At 37.8% G+C, this 24,016-nt stretch overlaps 1 protein-coding gene across 7 annotated transcripts in view; it reads left to right on the top strand.

Moving 5' to 3' along the window:
- The window catches only part of ANKS1B (ankyrin repeat and sterile alpha motif domain containing 1B), a gene marked incomplete at both ends in the record, with an annotated part of 1,184,520 nt that overhangs the window by 686,964 nt on the left and 473,540 nt on the right, over window positions 1-24,016 (top strand). For 5 of the 7 annotated variants that reach the window (XM_082634608.1, XM_082634607.1, XM_082634605.1 and 2 more), the window contains 2 exons: window positions 13,507-14,096; window positions 16,141-16,213. In XM_082634608.1, coding sequence (XP_082490734.1) covers window positions 13,507-14,096; window positions 16,141-16,213 — 663 coding nt within the window. The remainder of the gene's footprint in view (window positions 1-13,506; window positions 14,097-16,140; window positions 16,214-24,016) is intronic. The other 2 variants (XM_082634609.1, XM_082634606.1) reach the window with 1 other exon arrangement.

The following is a 24,016-nucleotide window of genomic DNA, read 5'->3' as shown; positions in this document are numbered from 1 at the left end:
AAACAAAAAAACAGTTTAATCTATATACTTTGCCTCAGTTTCACCTAAAGAAATAGTAAGAAAATGCAAAAATTCTTTTCAAAGTATATTTTTAAAAATATACAAGCATATCAAACTAATAATCTTTACTGAGTGTCTAATATAATTACGACCACCTTTCTTTGTGAAAATGAAACTGTCTAGATTAGAAATTGTTGTTGTAATAAAGAAACACATATTTAATGTGTTCTATGCCACAGGCATTGTTCTAACTCCTTTACTTTTATTTTTTTCATTCAGCTTCACAATACTTTTAGTTATATACTATTACTATCATCATTTCCAGATTTGAAAATATAAACATTGCCAGAGTTTATTTTGAAGAATGTATTAATTCTTCTTTAAAACTTGGGACACAGGCTAAATCAGTTATCTATTGACACATAGTAAACCACCCCAAACTTTGTGGCTTAAATCAACAGCCATTTATTTAGCTCATGATTCTGGTACGTGTTTTCTTCTGGTCTGTGCCAGACTCAGATAATCTTGCCTTGTTCATGCAACTGTGGTCAATTGGCAGATTGTCCTGGAGTTGGTTAGTCCTGGTCGGCCTCACTCACATGTTGCAAGTTAGCTGGCCTTCAGCTGAAGTGACAGGGTGGCTGGTGTGTTAACCATGCCCTTTATTTTGGAGGGATTTTTTCTTTTTTTTTTTTTCTGATGCTTTGACATCTTGGGACCTTGCTGACTCTGCAGACACTGCCCCTCCCAGGGCTAGGTAATTCTTAAAGATAGTAAACAACTCACCTGAAAACACACTTTTCATATGCAAACCAATCTAAAACCATACTCTAACCACTTTCTTTATCAGGTTCTCACACTGGGCCACTACCCACGTGCCCTAATCACAGCAGAGCCAGGTACCAGATAACTAGGAAAAATCCCTATGGCCTAGAGCCTAATGAAAAGACTTGAAGTAACCAGTCCTAAAACTGCTTACCCTGTTGTGTCCATTACTTCCCATAGAAAGCACAATAAAGGCTCTTGTCCATCTTTTCCCCCACTCATTCTGCCTCTTGACCAATACTGGTGCTTCCACATGTGTCCCTTCCACCCCCAGTGACATGGCATGCTCCCTCCTCTTGGGCTCTATGACTATAACAATCTGTCTTTTCAGTGGCAATTGTCTCCTGATCTGTTAGGCTCATTATACTTGGGGGAAAAAAAGAAAAACCCTACAATTTCAAACATCTGGGTAGTGTATCATTTCATCATCCAGCGGGCTAGCTCAAGCTTGTTCACATAGTGGCAGGGTTCCAAGAGCTGCAAGAGAACAAGTCCCAGTCCATGAGTGCTTTTCAAGTCTTTCTTATATCACGCTTGCCATTGTCCCATTGACCAAAGCAAGGCGCATGGCCACACTTAAAGTCACTTGGGAGGAATGGATACAGGCTTGGGGTGTGGCTACAAGGAGCCTTTGCGGATTGGGTCATAACTGCAATGAATCCACCCAACAGGAATTTCAGGAGGTTTCATATCAATTTCACATTGTCTTTGATCTGAGAAATCCTTAGGGTTTAGGCACTGAAATAAGTAATATTTGCCTTTTCACAACTCTTGGCAAAAATGTTAACAACTATCACAATGCTAAGAACTATTATTCAAAAGCCTAGGCTTATGAGCTAATAACTAAATTCTCTTTTACTTAGAGAAGTGACTGCTTGTGACTAGAGCACTTGGACAATATAAAGCGTTTTGGAATGGCGATTATAGTTGTTTTGATCAAACCACCGAAGGGATGGTAACCTAATAATGATATTCATAGTAAAATTTAAGTAATATTATGCCCCTAAATATCTCATTATTGTGAACATGATCAGAAACCTCTTGACTGAGATTTACAGAATCTTTTTCATATAATAGACTGACTCTTTTCAAGTTTTCCTCTCAAACTTAAACCCTTTAGCCTTCTTCAGCAACTTCTCAGTAAAATTCTTCCCTATTTCAGAATTCTTCCTTCCTTCTACATTATTTATGCATTACTATCATCTCATACCAACCTCCTTATGCTGTAAAGCATTATAGGGGAGCCAAGCAGCCCAGGAAGAAAAAAGAGAAAATAAATTGGAACAGAACACCAGATTTTATTTTCTCTTAGTATTAGCTTACCTCCATGAAGCAGAAGAAACTCTTCTCATCCACTTTCCCCAAATTCCAGAAATAGTCATAAACAGGAGAAACATGTCTCTCCTCACAAAGAGCCTACTTGATTGTCCTTGAACCCTAGATTGTTCTTTTATCTTAATAGTAATATATTTTCCAGGCCAGTGGATGTAGGAAATCTGATAGACCTTAGTTTGAATCTCAGCTTAACCACTTACTAGATGGGGAAACTTCAGAAGCTTAAGTTGTCTACATGTTAATTTTGACTTCTAAAAAATGGATATAATAGAGCATAAACTCTAACCTTTAGAAAGAATTTAAGGCTGCCTTGCTTTATGCTCCACCCATTCTTCTACCCCAAGAAGGATCTCTGTTGTGAGGGGAGGGAAGAATGGAGTTAGGAAGGACATAGTGTTGCTACATTAGAAAGGGATGGAGTTTTTATGGGACGATAAAATGCTTATAATAGTACGGGATGAATCAGATTGTTTCTCTTTTAGACTGTTGTCTCTCAGACCTTTCTTCCTGTCACTCTTGTTTCTTTCATCTCAGGATACCACTGTGTTAGGTCTAGGCAGGAGGATGTCTTCATTTGGAAAAGCCAAACAGGAACCAGGGTGAGGTCTGGGGATATGTAAAGCCAGGAACGTACCTACTTCTGTCAGCTCCAAGAAAGACAAGAGTATACAGACCTGGGACCAAACTTCAATAAAGAAAGCCAATTTGTCTGTAGCATTCTTTGAGCAAATATCTATTGAGACTTACTGTGGTAGCCAATTTGTTGACATATTCTGGCCAAATCTCTTTCTGTCACAAAATCATGATTATTATTAATAATTTCACAGGATTGTTATGACGATCAAATGAGGGTATATAAATATTATCTCTAATTCAGTGCATGCATAGTAAATAGCCCATTCCAAATAAATGTTACTTGTTAATTTATAAAAACTTTGATGTCTTGGGTTTGTAATAATAACTAACTTTTTTTTTTTTTCCAGTTAAATTTTAATTTCAGATATACAATAAATGAAAAAACACATTTTTTTTTGGTATAAGTATGTCCCAAATACTGCAGGGTGCATACATACTTTTTTTTTTTTTTTTTTTTTTTTTTGCCTTATAACAAATTTAATCAGTTATACATATACATATGTTTCCATATCCCCTCCCTTTTGCGTCTCCCTCCCACCCTCCCTATCCCACCCCTCCAGGCGGTCACAAAGCACCGAGCTGATCTCCCTGTGCTATGCGGCTGCTTCCCACTAGCTATCTACCTTACGTTTGGTAGTGTATATATGTCCATGCCGCTCTTTCACTTTGTCACAGCTTACCCTTCCCCCTCCCCATATCCTCAAGTCCATTCTCTAGTAGGTCTGTGTCTTTATTCCTGTCTTACCCCTATGTTCTTCATGACATTTTTTTTTTCTTAAATTCCATATATATGTGTTAGCATACAGTATTTGTCTTTCTCTTTCTGACTTACTTCACTCTGTATGACAGACTCTAGGTCTATCCACCTCATTACAAATAGCTCAATTTCATTTCTTTTTATGGCTGAGTAATATTCCATTGTATATATGTGCCACATCTTCTTTATCCATTCATCCGATGATGGACACTTAGGTTGTTTCCATCTCCGGGCTATTGTAAATAGGGCTGCTATGAACATTTTGGTACATGTCTCTTTTTGAATTATGGTTTTCTCAGGGTATATGCCCAGTAGTGGGATTGCTGGGTCATATGGTAGTTCTATTTGTAGATTTTTTTTTTTTTTTTTTTTTTAAATTTTATTTTATTTTATTTTTTTGCTTTATAACAAATTTAATCAGTTATACATATACATATGTTTCCATATCCCCTCCCTTTTGCGTCTCCCTCCCACCCTCCCTATCCCACCCCTCCAGGCGGTCACAAAGTACCAAGCTGATCTCCCTGTGCTATGCGGCTGCTTCCCACTAGCTATTTACCTCACGTTTGGTAGTGTATATATGTCCATGCCGCTCTTTCACTTTGTCACAGCTTACCCTTCCCCCTCCCCATATCCTCAAGTCCATTCTCTAGTAGGTCTGTGTCTTTATTCCTGTCTTACCCCTATGTTCTTCATGACATTTTTTTTTCTTAAATTCCATATATATGTGTTAGCATACAGTATTTGTCTTTCTCTTTCTGACTTACTTCACTCTGTATGACAGACTCTAGGTCTATCCACCTCATTACAAATAGCTCAATTTCATTTCTTTTTATGGCTGAGTAATATTCCATTGTATATATGTGCCACATCTTCTTTATCCATTCATCCGATGATGGACACTTAGGTTGTTTCCATCTCCGGGCTATTGTAAATAGGGCTGCTATGAACATTTTGGTACATGTCTCTTTTTGAATTATGGTTTTCTCAGGGTATATGCCCAGTAGTGGGATTGCTGGGTCATATGGTAGTTCTATTTGTAGATTTTTAAGGAACCTCCATACCGTTCTCCATAGCGGCTGTACCAATTCACATTCCCACCAGCAGTGCAAGAGTGTTCCCTTTTCTCCACACCCTCTCCAGCATTTATTGTTTCTAGATTTTTTGATGATGGCCATTCTGACTGGTGTGAGATGATATCTCATTGTAGTTTTGATTTGCATTTCTCTAATGAGTAAAGATGTTGAGCATCCTTTCATGTGTTTGTTGGCAGTCTGTATATCTTCTATGGAGAAATGTCTGTTTAGGTCTTCTGCCCATTTTTGGATTGGGTTGTTTGTTTTTTTGTTATTGAGCTGCATGAGCTGCTTATAAATTTTGGAGATTAATCCTTTGTCAGTTGCTTCATTTGCAAATATTTTCTCCCATTCTGAGGGTTGTCTTTTGGTCTTGTTTATGGTTTCCTTTGCTGTGCAAAAGCTTTTAAGTTTCATTAGGTCCCATGTGTTTATTTTTGTCTTTATTTCCATTTCTCTAGGAGGTGGGTCCAAAAGGATCTTGCTGTGATTTATGTCATAGAGTGTTCTGCCTATGTTTTCCTCTAAGAGTTTGATAGTGTCTGGCCTTACATTTATGTCTTTAATCCATTTTGAGCTTATTTCTGTGTATGGTGTTAGGGAGTGATGTAATCTCATACTTTTACATGTCCCTATCCAGTTTTCCCAGCACCACTTATTGAAGAGACTGTCCTTTCTCCACTGTACATTCCTGCCTCCTTTATCAAAGATAAGGTGACCATATGTCCGTGCGTTTAACTCTGGGCTTTCTATCCTGTTCCATTGATCTATCTTTCTGTTTTTGTGCCAGTACCATACTGTCTTGATTACTGTAGCTTTGTAGTATAGTCTGAAGTCAGGGAGCCTGATTCCTCCAGCTCCATTTTTCGTTCTCAAGATTGCTTTGGCTATTCGGGGTCTTTTGTGTTTCCATACAAATTGTGAAATTTTTTGTTCTAGTTCTGTGAAAAATGCCAGTGGTAGTTTGATAGGGATTGCATTGAATCTGTAGATTGCTTTGGGTAGTAGAGTCATTTTCACAATGTTGATTCTTCCAATCCAAGAACATGGTACATCTCTCCATCTATTTGTATCATCTTTAATTTCTTTCATCAGTGTCTTATAATTTTCTGCATACAGGTCTTTTGTCTCCTTAGGTAGGTTTATTCCTAGATATTTTATTCTTTTTGTTGCAATGGTAAATGGGAGTGTTTCCTTGATTTCACTTTCAGATTTTTCATCATTAGTATATAGGAATGCCAGAGATTTCTGTGCATTAATTTTGTATCCTGCAACTTGACCAAATTCATTGATTAACTCTAGTAGTTTTCTGGTAGCATCTTTAGGATTCTCTATGTATAGTATCATGTCATCTGCAAACAGTGACAGCTTTACTTCTTCTTTTCCGATTTGGATTCCTTTTATTTCCTTTTCTTCTCTGATTGCTGTGGCTAAAACTTCCAAAACTAGGTTGAATAAGAGTGGTGAGAGTGGGCAACCTTGTCTTGTTCCTGATCTTAGTGGAAATGGTTTCAGTTTTTCACCATTGAGGACGATGTTGGTTGTGGGTTTGTCATATATGGCCTTTATTATGTTGAGGAAAGTTCCCTCTATGCCTACTTTCTGCAGGGTTTTTATCATAAATGGGTGTTGAATTTTGTCGAAAGCTTTCTCTGCATCTATTGAGATGATCATATGGTTTTTCTCCTTCAACTTGTTAATATGGTGTATCACATTGATTGATTTGCGTATATTGAAGAATCCTTGCATTCCTGGAATAAACCCCACTTGATCATGGTGTATGATCCTTTTAATGTGCTGTTGGATTCTGTTTGCTAGTATTTTGTTGAGGATTTTTGCATCTATGTTCATCAGTGATATTGGCCTGTAGTTTTCTTTCTTTGTGACATCCTTGTCTGGTTTTGGTATCAAGGTGATGGTGGCCTCGTGGAATGAGTTTGGGAGTGTTCCTCCCTCTGCTATATTTTGGAAGAGTTTCAGAAGGATAGGTGTTAGCTCTTCTCTAAATGTTTGATAGAATTCGCCGGTGAAGCCATCTGGTCCTGGGCTTTTGTTTGTTGGAAGATTTTTTATCACAGTTTCAATTTCAGTGCTTGTGATTGGTCTGTTCATATTTTCTATTTCTTCATGATTCAGTCTTGGCAGGTTGTGCATTTCTAAGAATTTGTCCATTTCTTCCAGGTTGTCCATTTTATTGGCATAGAGTTGCTTATAGTAATCTCTCATGATCTTTTGTATTTCTGCAGTGTCAGTTGTTACTTCTCCTTTTTCATTTCTAATTCTATTGATTTGAGTCTTCTCCCTTTTTTTCTTGATGAGTCTGGCTAATGGTTTATCAATTTTGTTTATCTTCTCAAAGAACCAGCTTTTAGTTTTATTGATCTTTGCTATCGTTTCCTTCATTTCTTTTTCATTTATTTCTGATCTGATTTTTATGATTTCTTTCCTTCTGCTAACTTTGGGATGTTTTTGTTCTTCTTTCTCTAATTGCTTTAGGTGCAAGGTTAGGTTGTTTATTCGAGATGTTTCCTGTTTCTTAAGGTGGGATTGTATTGCTATAAACTTCCCTCTTAGAACTGCTTTTGCTGCATCCCATAGGTTCTGGGTCGTCGTGTCTCCATTGTCATTTGTTTCTAGGTATTTTTTAATTTCCTCTTTGATTTCTTCAGTGATCACTTCGTTATTAAGTAGTGTATTGTTTAGCCTCCATGTGTTTGTATTTTTTACAGCTCTTTTCCTGTAATTGATATCTAGTCTCATAGCATTGTGGTCAGAGAAGATACTTGATACAATTTCAATTTTCTTAAATTTACCAAGGCTTGATTTGTGACCCAAGATATGATCTATCCTGGAGAATGTTCCATGAGCACTTGAGAAAAATGTGTATTCTGTTGTTTTTGGATGGAATGTCCTATAAATATCAATTAAGTCCATCTTGTTTAATGTATCATTTAAAGCTTGTGTTTCCTTATTTATTTTCATTTTGGATGATCTGTCCATTGGTGAAAGTGGGGTGTTAAAGTCCCCTACTATGAGTGTGTTACTGTCAATTTCTCCTTTTATGGCTGTTAGTATTTGCCTTATGTATTGAGGTGCTCCTATGTTGGGTGCATAAATATTTACAATTGTTATATCTTCTTCTTGGATCGATCCCTTGATCATTATGTAGTGTCCTTCTTTGTCTCTTCTAGTAGTCTTTATTTTAAAGTCTATTTTGTCTGATATGAGAATTGCTACTCCAGCTTTCTTTTGGTTTCCATTTGCATGGAATATCTTTTTCCATCCCCTTACTTTCAGTCTGTATGTGTCTCTAGGTCTGAAGTGGGTCTCTTGTAGACAGCATATATATGGGTCTTGTTTTTGTATCCATTCAGCCAATCTGTGTCTTTTGGTGGGAGCATTTAGTCCATTTACATTTAAGGTAATTATTGATATGTATGTTCCTATTACCATTTTCTTAATTGTTTTGGGTTTGTTATTGTAGGTCTTTTACTTCTGTTGTGTTTCTTGCCTAGAGAAGTTCCTTTAGCATTTGTTGTAAAGCTGGTTTGGTGGTGCTGAACTCTCTCAGCTTTTGCTTGTCTGTAAACGTTTTAATTTCTCCATCAAATCTGAATGAGATCCTTGCTGGGTAGAGTAATCTTGGTTGCAGGTTTTTCTCCTTCATCACTTTAATTATGTCCTGCCACTCCCTTCTGGCTTGTAGAGTTTCTGCTGAGAGATCAGCTGTTATCCTGATGGGGATTCCCTTGTGTGTTATTTGTTGTTTTTGCCTTGCTGCTTTTAATATGATTTCTTTGTGTTTAATTTTTGACAGTTTGATTAATATGTGTCTTGGTGTATTTCTCCTTGGATTTATTCTGTATGGGACTCTCTGTGCCTCCTGGACTTGATTAACTATTTCCTTTCCCATATTAGGGAAGTTTTCAACTATAATCTCTTCAAATATTTTCTCAGTCCCTTTCTTTTTCTCTTCTTCTTCTGGAACCCCTATAATTCGAATGTTGGTGCGTTTAATGTTGTCCCAGAGGTCTCTGAGACTGTCCTCTGTTCTTTTCATTCTTTTTTCTTTATTTTGCTCTGCAGCAGTTATTTCCACTATTTTATCTTCCACCTCACTTATCCGTTCTTCTGCCTCAGTTATTCTGCTATTGATCCCATCTAGAGTATTTTTTATTTCATGTATTGTGTTTTTAATCGATGCTTGATTCATCTTTAGTTCTTCTAGGTCCTTGTTAACTGTTTCTTGCATTTTGTCTATTCTATTTCCAAGATTTTGGATCTGGGAAATAGAATCTTGGATCATCTTTACCATCATTATTCTGAATTCTTTTTCAGGTAGACTGCCTATTACCTCTTCATTTGTTAGATCTGGTGGGTTTTTATCTTGCTCCTTCTCCTGCTGTGTGTTTTTCTGTCTTCTCATTTTGCTTATGTTACTGTGTTTGGGGTCTCCTTTTTGCAGGCTGCAGGTTCGTAGTTCCCGTTGTTTTTGGTGTCTGTCCCCAGTGGCTAAGGTTGGTTTAGTGGGTTGTGTAGGCTTCCTGGTGGAGGGGACTAGTGCCTGTGTTCTGGTGGATGAGGCTGGATCTTGTCTTTCTGGTGCGCAGGTCCACGTCTGGTGGTGTGTTTTGGGGTGTCTGCAGACTTTTTATGAGTTTAGGCCACCTCTCTGCTAATGGGTGGCGTTGTGCTCCTGTCTTGCTAGTTGTTTGGCATAGGGTGTCCAGCACTGTAGCTTGCTGGTCGTTGAGTGAACCTGGGTGCTGGTGTTGAGATGGAGATCTCTGGAAGATTTTTGCCGTTTGATATTATGTGGAGCTGGGAGGTCTCTTGTGGACCAGTGTCCTGAAGTTGGCTCTCCCACCTCAAAGGCACAGCACTGACTCCGGGCTCCTCAATTTGGGATGATGTGTTGTCTATTCATGTATTCCACAGATGCAGGGTACATCAAGTTGATTGTGGAGCTTTAATCCGCTGCTTCTGAGGCTGCTGGGAGAGGTTTCCCTTTCTCTTCTTTGTTCTCACAGCTCCTGGGTCTCAGCTTTGGATTTGGCCCCGCCTCTGCATGTAGGTCGCCGGAGGGCGTCTGTTCTTCGCTCAGGCAGGACAGGGTTAAAGGAGCAGCCTCTTCGGGGACTCTGGCTCACTCAGGCCGGGCGGGAGGGAGGGGCACGGAGTGCGGGGCGGGCCTGCAGCCGCAAAAGTCGGCGTGACGTTGCACCAGCCCGAGGCGCGCCGTGCGTTCTCCCAGGGAAGCCGCCCCTGGATCCCGGGACCCCGGCAGTGGCGGGCTGCACAGGCTCCCGGAAGGGCGGTGTGGGCAGTGACCTGCGCTCGCACACAGGCTTCTTGGCGGCGGCAGCAGCAGCCCCAGCGTCCCACGCCCGTCTCTGGGCTCCGCGCTTTCAGTCGCGACTCGCGCCCGTCTGTGGAGCCCCTTTAAGCAGCGCTCTTAATCCCCTCTCCTCGCGCACCAGGAAACCAAGAGGGAAGAAAAAGTCTCTTGCCTCTTCGGCAGCTCCAGAGTTTTCCCGGACTCCCTCCCGGCTAGCTGTGGCACATTAGCCCCCTTCAGGCTGAGTTCTCGCCGCCAGCCCCAGTCCTCTCCCTGCGCTCTGACCGAAGCCCGAGCCTCAGCTTCCAGCGCTGCCCGCCCCGGCGGGCGAGCAGACAAGCCTCTCGGGCTGCTGAGTGCCGCTCGGCACTGATCCTCTGTGTGGGGATCTCTCCGCTTTGCCCTACCCAGGTATGTGGGGAGTTTCTTGCCTTTTGGGAGGTCTGGGGTCTTCTGCCAGCGTTCAGTAGGTGTTCTGTAGGAGTTGTTCCACGTGTAGTTGTATTTCTGGTGTATCCGTGGGGAGGAAGGTGATCTCCGCGTCTTACTCTTCCGCCATCTTACCCGGAAGTCAATAACTAACTTTTTTAAAGTGTGAGTCAGCAAGTCAAGTTTGAATTTGTTGTTATTATCTACCACATTGGCTATATTTTACTTTTTCATAAGATTAGGTTATGGGCTTATCAGGTAATTTAACTTTTGATCATGGCAAATATTTAGCTGAATTTTTTTTGAATTTTGTTTTATTTATTTTTTTATACAGCAAGATCTCATTAGTTATCCATTTTATACATATTAGTGTATATATGTCAATCCCAATCTCCCAATTCATCATACCACCACCACAGCCCCCTGCCATGTTCCCCGCTTGGTGTCTATATGTTTGTTCTCTACATCTGTGTTTCAATTTCTGCCCTGCAAACCAGTTCATCTGTACCACTTTTCTAGGTTCCACATATATGCATTAATATATGATATTTGTTTTTCTCTTTCTGACTTACTTCACTCTGTATGACAGTCTCTAGATCCATCCACGTCTCTACAAATGACCCAATTTCATTCCTTTTTATGACTGAGTAATATTCCATTGTATATATGTACCACATCTTCTTTATCCATTCATCTGTCGATGGGCATTTAGGTTGCTCCCATATCCTGGCTGTTGTAAATAGTGCTGCAATGAACATTGGGGTGCACGTGTCTTTTTGAATTATGGCTTTCTCAGGGTATATGCCCAGTAGTGGGATTGCTGGGTCATATGGTAATTCTATTTTTAGTTTTTTAAGGAACTCCATACTGTTCTCCATAGTGGCTGTATCAATTTCCATTCCCACCAACAGTGCAAGAGGGTTCCCTTTTCTCCACACCCTCTCCAGCATTTGTTGTTTGTAGATTTTCTGATGATGCCCATTCTAACTGGTGCGAGGTGATACCTCATTGTACTTTTGATTTGCATTTCTCTAATAATTAGTGATGTTGAGCAGCTTTTCATGTGCTTCTTGGCCATCTGTATATCTCTTTGGAGAAATGTCTATTTAGGTCTTCTGCCCATTTTGGGATTGGGTTGTTTGTTTTTTTAATATTGAGCTGCATGAGTTGTTTATATATTTTGGAGATTAATCCTTTGTCTGTTGATTCATTTGCAAATATTTTCTCCCATTCTGAGGGTTGTCTTTTTGTCTTGTTTGTAGTTTCCTTTGCTGTGCAAAAGCTTTTAAATTTCATTAAGTCCCATTTGTTTATTTTCGTTTTTATTTCCATTACTCTAGGAGGTGGATTAAAAGAGATCTTGCTGTGATTTATGTCAAAGAGTGTTCTTCCTATGTTTTCCTCTAAGAGTTTTATAGTGTCCAGTCTTACATTTAGGTCTCTAATCCATTTTGAGTTTATTTTTGTGTATGGTGTTAGGGAGTGTTCTAATTTCATTCTTTTACATGTAGCTATCCAGTTTTCCCAGCACCACTTATTGAAGAGACTGTCTTTTTTCCATTGTATATCCTTGCCTCCTTTGTCATAGATTAACTGACCATAGGTGCATGGGTTTATCTCTGGGCTTTCTATCCTGTTCCATTGATCTATATTTCTGTTTTTGTGCCAGTACCATGTTGTCTTGATTACTGTACCTTTATAGTATAGTCTGAAGTCAGGGAGTCTGATTCCTCCAGCTCTGTTTTTTTCCCTCAAGACCATTTTGGCTATTCGGGGTCTTTTGTGTTTCCATACAAATTTTAAGATTTTTTGTTCTAGTTCTGTAAAAAATGCCATTGGTAATTTGATAGGGATTGCATTGAGTCTGTAGAGTGCTTTGGGTAGTATAGTCATTTTCACAATATTGATTCTTCCAATCCAAGAACATGGTATATCTCTCCATCTGTTTGTATCATCTTTAATTTCTTTCATCAGTGTCTTATAGTTTTCTGCATACAGGTCTTTTGTCTCCCTAGGTAGGTATTTTATTCTTTTTGTTTTAATGGTAAATGGGAGTATTTCCTTAATTTCTCTTTCATATTTTTCATCATTAGTATATAGGAATGCAAGAGATTTCTGTGCATTAATTTTGTATCTTGCAGCTTTACCAAATTCATTGATTTAGCTGAATATTAATTAAAGTGACCAATCAGAAAAGTAAACTGACTTCCTTTGCTAATTTCTTTGGCCAGGTTTTTACACAGTATGTCTTTAAAAGACAAATTAGGTCATTAAAAAAAAGCATGGTGTATTTTAAATCTCAGTGAACATTTATGTTTTATCTTAGAAAAAATTACAAAGAATAAAAATTATCATCTTTGGTTTCTTTTCTGCATTACATTTTCAAAGATCTAAAGAAATTGAAAAATAACTAATGCTATTTCATAGAAGAAAGAAAGATAGCTTTGTGTTACTAGTTCAACATCAGTTTCTTGTAAAAGACACTCACTTTTTAGTGATATTGCATTGTTTGCCTATGTTTAAGCCTGAACAAATCCTTTTTGTCTAAATCATATAATCTGTATAGAATTAGTCTTAATTTTATATTTGAAGTAACACTATCAGGATTATTAACCTTAAATTACTCCTAATTATACTTCTTTTCAAGATTTTTTTTTTGAATTTATTTCCTGGCAGAAGGGCAAAGGAATGTCATTATATATGATCTTGATTTACCTGCCTGATGTCCTACTGCACAATGATTCATTTACTCCAAGAGTTTGAACGTGTCCCATTTTATGAAAACCTGATTTTATCCAATGTGAAACATACTCCCTGGGGACAAAGGAGAAGCGTGGGCAATTACTCAATTAATACCCAATTCATACCTTTGAAATGCACCCTAAAGTAATTCAGGAGGATCTGGTTCATACACACACACACACACACACACACACACACACACACACAAATTCATTTTATACATGGCACTGTAGGCTCATGGGTATTTCATAAAGTGAGGATATCACTGTGTAGCAAGAAATCAAATGTCTGGACATTGCACAAGTTGTATCAGGGCTTTCAGAGTCCTTTATAAACAAGCATCCTGACCTTCTTTTTCCCTTTTGCAGATGATCTCTCTCAAGAGGAGGACAGTGATCCCCCAAAAGAATATGATCCTGGGCAATTTGCAGGCCTTCTCCATGGATCCTCTCCAGCCTGTGAGTCCCCTGAAAATCCATTTCATCTCTATGAGAAAAGAGATGAACGTGAAGAAGGAAAAGATGAAGTCAGTTTGACAAATAGTCCTTTGCCTTTCAAGCAGACTCCAATAGAAAATAACTCAGAACCTTTGGTAAAGAAAATTAAACCCAAAGTAGTCAGTAGAACAATTTTTCACAAAAAAAGCAACCAACTCGAAAACCATACCATTGTTGGCACAAGAACAACTAGGAGTGGATCCCGGAATGGGGACCAGTGGATTGTGAACACGGGGGGATTTGTGGAGAGAGCCTGTACCCTGGGAAGAATAAGGTCATTGCCAAAAGCCCTGATCGACATGCATTTATCAAAAAGTGTCTCTAAATCGGATTCTGATCTCATTGCCTACCCTTCAAATGCGAAAACATCAAGAGTTAACTGGACCGAAACTTCAACTGCTGATCACAGTTCTAAAGGGAATTCTGAAAGAACGCCATCCTTCACTTCCGAATGGGAAGAAGTAAGATTTGTTCTTATTATTCCTTATTTAAGGCTTTAGCATCAAGGGGGTTTCAGGGGAAGGATTTTCAGCTTTTTAAGTCTCTCAAAGGAAAAAAATTAACAAACACATATAGTTCCAAGTGGAAGGGAAAGGTTCTAGAAGTGTCCCATGATAATTTCACAGTGAGTGCGAAAACAACACATGAGGGGAAATCTGTTGTTTCTATAGAAATTGACATCAAGCAGAAGTAATAACTAGCTATGAGGTACAAGAAAATGTTCACATTGTGTCCTACCAAGCATTGCAGCTGACAAATTGAGAAAAATCTTTGTATTTTTGTTGCTCCATATCATTTTGTTACTTGCTAAACTCTTTATTAGCTCATCTCCCTTCTTTAAAGTATCTTATAGTTTCAGAAGAACTTTTATAATCTTAATGATAAACAGAATGGCCCTGGCCTTTCTCCAAGTACCATACAAAAAACACAAATTACTTAATATTTCCCTTTACAACTATTAGAGAGACACTAGAGAAAAATATGTTGCAGTCCAGTATCACCAATTTAAGCTCTACTTAAAGACAAAGTCTTTAATTTCATAGAATTACTCAGAAAGCAAGTGCCCTTGTAAGGTTATAAAGTATCATCCTTTGTCCCTGAGGAGGACTACATAATAAAGTAATGAAGTCTCTTGTTTTTTCTTGAATTTCTTCAAAGAATGGACCACACTCTTCCTTGGCATTTCATTCTAACGTCACATTTTGTCTCTCAGAAGATTGTGCCAGTTGGATTAGGTTTTGAAGCACAATAGGTCACTATAGTATTCTGAGAACTAGAAATGGAAATGGTTCTGGTACTGACATTCTTAATTGAGCTGTTTGAGAAAATCACTTAATCTCTCTGCATCTGTTTCAGGGTGAACAAAATGGGACATTTAAGTAATGCTCATTGTCCTTTCTAAAACCTGCTGTCTTACTAAGGTTGCTAGGATGATGAGGAGAGGGAGTAAACCATAAATAGCTAAAGCTCTGACAGTCATATCTGCCTATACATTCCATAGTAGTAGATTGATAGTTTATTCAGATCTATCCATTTCTTATATTTATTAACTCTGTGAATAACATCTGGAGATCCTTTTCGGAACAAGGCAGGATTAATTAACATTTAACTTACCTCTTAGCATCAAGTTGTTTCCATGCCTAGATTCTTGTGATTACATGCTACAAATCAGCTTGTGGCTGGTTAAACCATTTAACAAGAACTTGGTTCCAATGGTCATGCTTCACTGGTCAGATGAGATGCATGCTCTCAGAAGAGGAAGTATGCCCGAGAGGGTAGACATTGTCACGTGAATTTATCTTCAGCTCCTTCCCCATCTGAGTTTAAAGTATACACAATTTCTAACTTACTGACCCATGTAGGTCCAAACAAAGTTCATTTTAGGAAATACAAAGAAAAGGCAAGCTGATTTTGAAAGTTTAAGAAAGGGAAATATAATTTGTATTTCTAAAAGCATTTCAAAAGATGTCTGCCTTCCTTTAAACCTTTCTCTGTCAGTCTCTTAATTGTTGTATTGCAATGGTAATAATATCAAGAATATATGCTTCTGGAAAAAAAAAGCATATATACTTCTGGCATTTGAAAGTATTTTAAAATGCAATGCTGTATGCTAAGTGAAATGAGTCAAACAGAGAAAGACAAATACTATATTATATCACATATATATGGAATCTAAAAAATATAACAAACTAGTGACTATAACAAAAAAGAAGCAGACTCACAGATATAGAAATCAAACTAGTGGTTACCAATGGCAGGGGAGGGGGGCAATATAGGGTGGGGGATTAAGAGGTACAAACTATTGGCTGTAAGATAGGCTCAAGGATGTATTGTACAACACAGGGAATATAGCCAATATTTTGTAATCACTGTAAATGGAAGCTAACCTTTAAAATTTGTATAAAAAATAAAAATAAATTAAAATTTTTTAAATAAAAAAAAAATAAAAGTGTAACGCTAAAAGTGAATGTAATAATTCCTTTATATGGTTTTTGTTTCTCACAGATTGACAAAATAATGAGTTCCATAGATGTTGGAATTAACAGTGAACTTCAAGAAATTAATGGTGAGAACACAAGTAAGGAAACCTCTCCTCTATGTTGTAAGGAATAAATGTGCTCAAGAACTAGCTATAAAATGATAGGAGTCTATAGATAATTTCATGTTTTACCATAACAATAGTAGCTACAAATTATTTTTTTCCATTCATATCAAACAACTATAACCTCTAAACAACATCAATTATACTGATTTAGCAAATTGAGAGATTTTTCCCCATGTGTTATTTTACTATGCCAGTTAACATTAATGAAGTTCCAACTTTATGTAGAGCTAAGTATGAAGCAATTAAAAGTGTTCTAGAACATGGTAACACCACACTACTATTTCTCATTCCGTGAAACGTCCCATTCATCCTGGCCAAAGTGATTAACAACTTCTCCTAAATTGTAAGCTCCAGTATGGCAAGAACTATGTGTTATTGATCTTCTTGTATCCAGAATACCTAGCAGAGTGTCTCACAAATAGTCGGTTCTGCAGTCACCCTTACAAAGTATTGTTTTCTTCCTATAATTAAAGCTCAAGAGTGGAAGGTCATTTAAAACTTTAAGTTAGTAGTGATAGTTGATGTTTCTGTAGATATGATAAGATTAAGGTCTGCAGGAGAGAAGCCTAAATATATCATAGGGTAAACAGTTACAGTCCTTGTGGCCCTTTGATAGTCACCAGAGTCTTTTAAACAGCACTCTAAGTGACTGTTAAGCACAGGAAAGTTGGAGAAGCGCTCTCTTCTGGTGCACTGGGCCTGGGTAGACAAGAAGTGACCTTGAAATCTGGGGTTGCGGTCAGTGAAGGGAATATTCAGGTCTAAATGATACCCTTGCAGGCGCACCTCACTCCTTGCTCCTATGCTGGGACAAGTATGAACTTAAATTGTTCTAATATGGCTGGGCTCCATGTTAATTAAGTGATAATTTCTTAAAAGACTAGACAGTTTTTTTTTCTAAAACACATGTTCGTTTTAGATTTTAAAAACTGAAAAATTATGAAAAAAGTACCAAAATTGTGTGCATTTGTTTAGTGACACAAGCTTGATGGCATGTGTAGCTAGCTCTCTCACACAGAAATGCTGATAAACATTGAGGACTTTTCCAGTATCCAGAGAACTAGGCTAAGAATGTATGTTGCCATATAGCTGTTTCAGATAACGCTTACAGAATAATTTCAAGAAAGCTGTAGGAATGCAGATTTTTGACTGATGTGAAGGTAAGAATGTATTTTCTTATCATAGTAAGTTCCCTGTTACTGAGAATATTCAAGCAGAGATTTAATGCTTCTCTGTTGGAAGACTTAGGTGACATTGAACATTCTAATGTAAAATTCTTCAGATAGTACCATAGAATTGTGAAAATGTCATAAACTTTATTATAATGAAAATAAGTACAAATGTTAAAATTGCCACTCAGGCAAAATTGCCTTTGAAGGGCATTTTAATAATAAATAAATCCACAGATTATTTTCCCTTAAATTACCCTCGTTTCACCTCTCGGATCACCATCCTACCCACTGCCTTTATTTACTATTTTTCTACAGTGATAATGAAAATGAAGACTCAGTCCCCAAAGCATCATTACTATTAACAAAGACTGGTTCTGTATGCGCCTTAATTTTCACTTCTTAATTACACACTAGTTATGCACTAAGTGATTGACCATAACATGTGGCATTCCAACTGGCCATTAGGCCATTTGTGAATTACAGCTTTAGTGGTGCAGGCTTTTCCCTCTCGAGACTAGACAGAACTAGAGAAGTGATAGACAACCCCGTGAAGATGACATTCCACAAATAATGTATTGGATACTGAGTGTGGCCAGGAAATCACATGGTAGAATAAAAAGTCAGACAGAAGTGAATTCAAATATCAGTCCTGCTATTTACTAGCTGCTTGATCTCCAGCAACTCACTCAGTTTCCCCATCAACAAAAATGGAGATACTAATGTAGGATCGTTGTAGAGACATATACAATGGCATATAAGAAGAGTCTGATACATGTAGACATGTATTAAATTTTAGCTTTTCCTTGCGCTATCATGAGGGAGATGCTGTTTTAGACAGTGTGGGCATATCAAGGTAAACACACATCAGCCCTTCTTTTAAGAACTTTACAATGTCAGCTAGTCTCACAGCCTTCATGTTAAATTTGCTGTATTCCCTGGAATTGTGGTGTGTCAGTTAGAGTGCAAGTCATAACAAGCCCGACAGTCAGATGGTACCAGAGAAGAGTAATTACTAAAAGAGAGCATAAAACTCCAGGCTACCCCGGCAAGGAGAAGAGAATAATCTAGATGTTTGTTTGTTTGTTTTGGCTGCGTTGGGTCTTCGTTGCTGTGCACTGGCTTTCTCTAGTTGCGGCGAGCAGGAGCTACTCTTTTGCGGTGCGTGGGCTTCTCACTGCAGTGGCTTCTCTTGTGGAGCACAGGCTCTAGGCACGCGGGCTTCAGTAATTGTGGCACGTGGGCTCAGTAGTTGTGGCTCACAGACTCTAGAGCACAGGCTCAGGAGTTGTGGCGCACAGGCTTAGTTGCTCTGCGGCATGTGGGATCTTCTCGGACCAGGGATCAAACCCATGTACCCTGCATTGGTAGGTGGCTTCTTAACCACTGTGCCACCAAGGAAGTCCCTTTAGAATGTATTGATTTAAATGTTCTAAATTATTTTTATGAAATCTGAGTATTCTTTTTTTGCTTGACAATGAGGAAGAGACGTGCAGTAAAATCAATGGGAAGTAAATTTAGAGTGAGCAAGAGGCAATGGTACTTTACCTAGTATTGTGTTGTCGGCATCTAGAATTTTGTTTTGGAAGGCCACTGAGCCAAGCACTACGACTGGCTTCATCACAGATGCATAGTTTTATGAGCATTTATGATGTTTGTTGCTGAAAACCTCAGAAGGTGATTGGGAGACTAAAATCATAAGCAGTGGAGATACATGATGGATCAAGGATCAGCATTAAATTTTCCGTGCTCTTGCCCCTTATGTTTCATTGTTTTTGTTTGCCCTCTTCCCGCCCCTCTTGCATTTGCAATTTCAGGTATTTTTGTAAACAAAATATTTATTGGACCAGGAAGGGAGTTTTAACTCTTCCATCTTCATTCCTAAAAGTATGAACCAGCTCAAAGTTTGAGCAGTCTCTATGAATCGTATAACTAGTTTCACCCATAGAAATCATTTTTCTCTCTTTTAAAAAATTTCCTCAGCAATTCAACAGTAGTTTGAAGCTTATCTGGCAGCCCCAACTCTCCAGGACTAAGATAGAAATAAAAGTAAATAACATTTACTGAATTTATTTTAGGCCAGTCCCTTAGGTTCTCACTCAGACTAATATTGATGTTTTTCACAAACATAACGTCTGGTTTCCCACTTGAAATCAGACTTAAATGCCCAACAAATTGGCATTGGCAGTAGGATTCAGTTATATCAATACCTCATATTATGTAGAACATCCTGCTCTTTGGTGATGCTGTATATGTGATATGATAATACATTCCATGTCATCGTGTACAGCCATGTATAGGATTTTTTCAGAGAACAGATTTTAAGGTTAGATAGATTTGGCTTCAGATCCCAACGTTGCATCTCAGTGGCTTTGTGACCTCTTTGATCTCAGTTTCTTCCCCTATAAATTCAGAGTTTTAACAACCACCTCATAAGACTCCTGCAAGGTTAAATTATACGATGGTACTACTGTAGCCTAAAACATAGCAGGTGATCAATAAATATAAATTCTCTTACCTTCTTATCCAGGTATGCATGACTTACCTTTCTTTTTTTTTTTTTTTTTTTTGGAGTTTATTAATTTATTTCTTTATTTTGGCTGTGTTGAGTCTTCGTTTCTGTGCGAGGGCTTTCTCTAGTTGTGGCAAGCGGGGGGCCACTCTTCATCACGGTGCGTGGGCCTCTCACTATCGTGGCCTCTCTTGTTGTGGAGCACAGGCTCCAGACGCACAGGCTCAGCAGTTGTGGCTCACGGGCCCAGCCGCTCTGCGGCATGTGGGATCCTCCCAGACCAGGGCTCGAACCCGTGTCCCCTGCATTGGCAGGCAGACTCTCAACCACTGCGCCACCAGGGAAGCCCCATGACTTACCTTTCTAATTAGAGTGTACACCACACAGGAAGATACTTGGGAAATCTTTCTTTTTGATCCATAAAAACTGTAGTTAAGATATAACTATTTATATTCTAAGTTTTTTTCATGTGGAGTCTTGCTTAAAGTTTTATTTCTTAACCATTGTCTTTGTATCACAAGGAAGTACTTTCATGTTAGGAAATTTACCATATTCATTGGAACTACTTCATATTGTCACACTTTCCAAGAATCAAGCTGATGATCTTCTTGATGAGATTGAGGATCATTTAAGTAAAGTGGAGGCAATAATTGGCTCCACAGGATCTGCTTGTTGTTACACAACAGCAAATATGCAAAGTAACCAAGTGCCCAGACTTTACAGTCCAGGGGTGGCTGATAATCTTATAAACACCCTCCTATTTCTAAACTGGCCTCACTCATCTCCTGCTACAAGGACTTTAGGTATATGGACTATATTAGATTCATCTCAGGTACCTGAATATAAAAAATAGTATTTAGTTAAAAGGTATTTTTTGAGGCTGGGATTTTTGTCCTTATACTTAAGGTTGAATTGTATTCAAAGAGAAATATTCTAGAGTCTTATCTTTTAAAAATCTACTTTTGCCAATGTATGAATTTCATCTAAATTTTAATTATAAATGATTTGTAAAGGATTTTACCATAGAATACACTGTCTATATTGGATAGATAAAGCAACTCTTAAGTTATTTGCTAGAGAATACATAGCTCTGAAAGCAGCAGTTAACAATAATCCACAGCCCTCCTTTCTAAGCTTTTGCTTCTCTTCCTCCAAGAGTCTGAGGGCCAGGTTACAGTGCAGGGTTCCTTATAGCCATAAAGACCTTCCATGGAGAGTTTCTAGGAATTTAGGGACTCGCTAAGGCAGAGTAAGTGTTCTCTCCTCCTGAGCTAAGCTCCACCTTCTCCCTGGTCTACAGGAACAGAGAGAGCTCACATGACCCTTTCCCCAAAGAGAGTCTATTTCTAAGTGGCTACGGCAGACATCTCCACAGCCCCAGAAGCTGCTCCTCCCTGATGTTTTGGTTGCTTCTAGGCCCTTGATATTTACTCACATAGTTTAGATCTGCATCCGGAGGTTCTTTGCCATCAATGCAGCTGATAGCTGTCCTCCTGCTAAGGTTGCTGATGGGAATATCGTTCCTCAAACTCTAGGAGAACACTTTCTAAAAAAATGTATTTACAATTTCCTAGAGTTGCCCTATTACAGAAATGACAAAGAGGAAAGAAGCTGAATTGTATTCCATTCTTACTGTGTGCCAGATGCTGCACAGTTTACTCCTGTGAGCATTCAGTTCTCCAAATAACTCGGTGAGGTATTATTATACCCATTTTACAGATGAAGAAAGGCTAAGAAAGGGTAACTTGTCAAAGTCAACTGCTTCAAACCTAGGTTTGTTTCTTCCAGAAGTTCATACTCCTTTCAATAAAATATGTTACTATAAAGAACAACAGAAGCCAGCCCTTTGCTTCTTTCTCTTTAGTTCAATTCATAAGCATATGCACTATGGGGAGCCAACTGAGGTGTTTACATGTAAAACCAACCACTTTCCCTTAGCAAAGCCTAACTATTGGTATGGAAGAATTTAGCTTAAACCCCAAAGCCCTCCCAAAGCACGGGCCACATGGTCATATATTTAAATTAATCACAAACCTGAATATCTCCTACCTCCCAAAAGTGAACGCATATGCTAATAATGACTTGGGTTTCACTTATTTTCAGAGGAAGAATTTTCCTTGCCTCCAGTAATATTTTTTCCGTGAACTGTTAAATGGCACATAAAAGCCTCTCTGTGAAATGCTTTGCAACAGGCATAACTTATTTTTTATTTTTATTTCTTTTTACAGCACTATTTTTAATAGAACCAACTGGGGAAGGTGGGTAGTGGCATACGTTAGCATACAGGCACACTATTTTGTCTAAATCAAGAGAGGATTAATTTTTATTATTATTTTATGTAACACTTCACTGAGTAACTTAGTTATTTTTTCAGATAGATTAAATCTAAGAAACTCCTTAATAATAGAATAACCATGTAACAGTGTGAGGTACAGTAATCACTAGGCTAGCCTGAGTTAACTAATCTATCAAGAGATAGTGTTTAATCAACCAAACAGTTGTGTCCTTAGCACAATAGACACTAAAACTTAACATCTTTTAATGGCTATTCCAAATAGTCATTAAAAACTAAAATAACCTACATAATAAAGATTTTGATCACTAAAATATGGCTGAGATTCTCTGGTTTTGAAATTACAAGTAATATTCATATGTGAAATTTGTTTTCTCTTAAGTCTGAAATAGTTGAGTGTTATTCTGTGGCCTAATATTTGCCTATGATGTATCAATAGTTAGAACTGGTACACTGTTTTCAATTCAACGAAATATTTAACCTTCTAGAAGAGGCCTAGAGAGATGAGCAAGTGCCATCTTCTACTGTAGTTATACCGAAATACTTTCCATAACATCTTTCATATATGATCAATCAACATCTGCTCACTACTTCCAGAGACAATATATTCTATCACTGGGAAGCTCAAATTGTTAAAAACTCATTTTTTCAAGTCCCTTCTATCCATTTTTCTCTTAAATTTCCAGTGAAACAAAGGATGGATAACGGCCCATTATTTCTCATATATTATGAGTATATTCAGGATATGGCTGATATTTTTGATAGACCATACCCCCTTGCCCATTCACCATTAAGCTGAAAAACAGTGCAAAGAGTCTCCTTTATAGACACTTTAAAAATACTAGTTGCATGACTTCTATATAAATGTCAGTGCATTTTACAAAGTCCACCATTAACAACCTCATACTTGTAACAGAGTCGGAAGTAAAAATAATTGGGAGTAATTTGAAATATAGACAACAGGCCTTCATAAGTTATGGATCATCATAATGATTACTTTTAGATACAAATTTGTTTTCCCAAAACAAATGAAAAATGAAGTGATAAACATGGGTCACTTACCCATGAGAAAAACTTGATAGCTTATACTGGTTGTTTCTATGATACACTATTCTGGTAACAAAGGGCTTCTCATCTACTAGTATTTTTGATACTTAAGTATAAACTTCTAGAGACTTATATAAATTTAAGAACAGTGGTACCCAGCAATATTACTTTTACGAATGTATCCTAAGGAAACAACAGGACAAGAGCAAAGTATGTGTATATAAAGGTGTTCATATCAGCATTGTTTATGATCATTTAAGAAATAGAATCAAACCAAATCACCATTAATAGAAAATTTGTAAAATGAGTTACTGTAATTCCTTATGATGAAATGTTAAATAGCTAATTAAAAATGTCATTGTATCTATATTTACTACCATGGAAATATAGCCATAATATACTACTAAGTGAAAAAAGTAGATAACCAAGTAAATTATATCCCATTTTTTAATACACATGCATGAAGAACATCTGGAAGGACATATGCAAAAAAATTAACTGTGAATATCACTGGGTGAGATTATCAGTGATTTTTATTTTATGCTCTCCTAATTTTTCCGAAATTTTTAGAGTGAGTGTACATTGCTTTTATTTTCATTGTCTATATCATTCACTAGAAGAAAGTATATGCCAATTTAGTAAATAAATAAAATGGTAAACAAATTGCAATTTATGCAGAGTCACAAATATGCAAACACATATACATAAACACTTATATGTGAAACATATAAATGTTATAGCCATCAGTGGTGATT

The sequence above is a fragment of the Mesoplodon mirus genome (genome assembly GCF_964341445.2).
Source record: "Mesoplodon mirus genome assembly, chromosome: 11".
NCBI classification, from domain to species: domain Eukaryota; kingdom Metazoa; phylum Chordata; class Mammalia; order Artiodactyla; family Ziphiidae; genus Mesoplodon; species Mesoplodon mirus.
The sequence above is the reverse complement of the archived record's forward strand: the minus strand, read 5'-3'. Positions and strand labels throughout refer to the sequence as shown.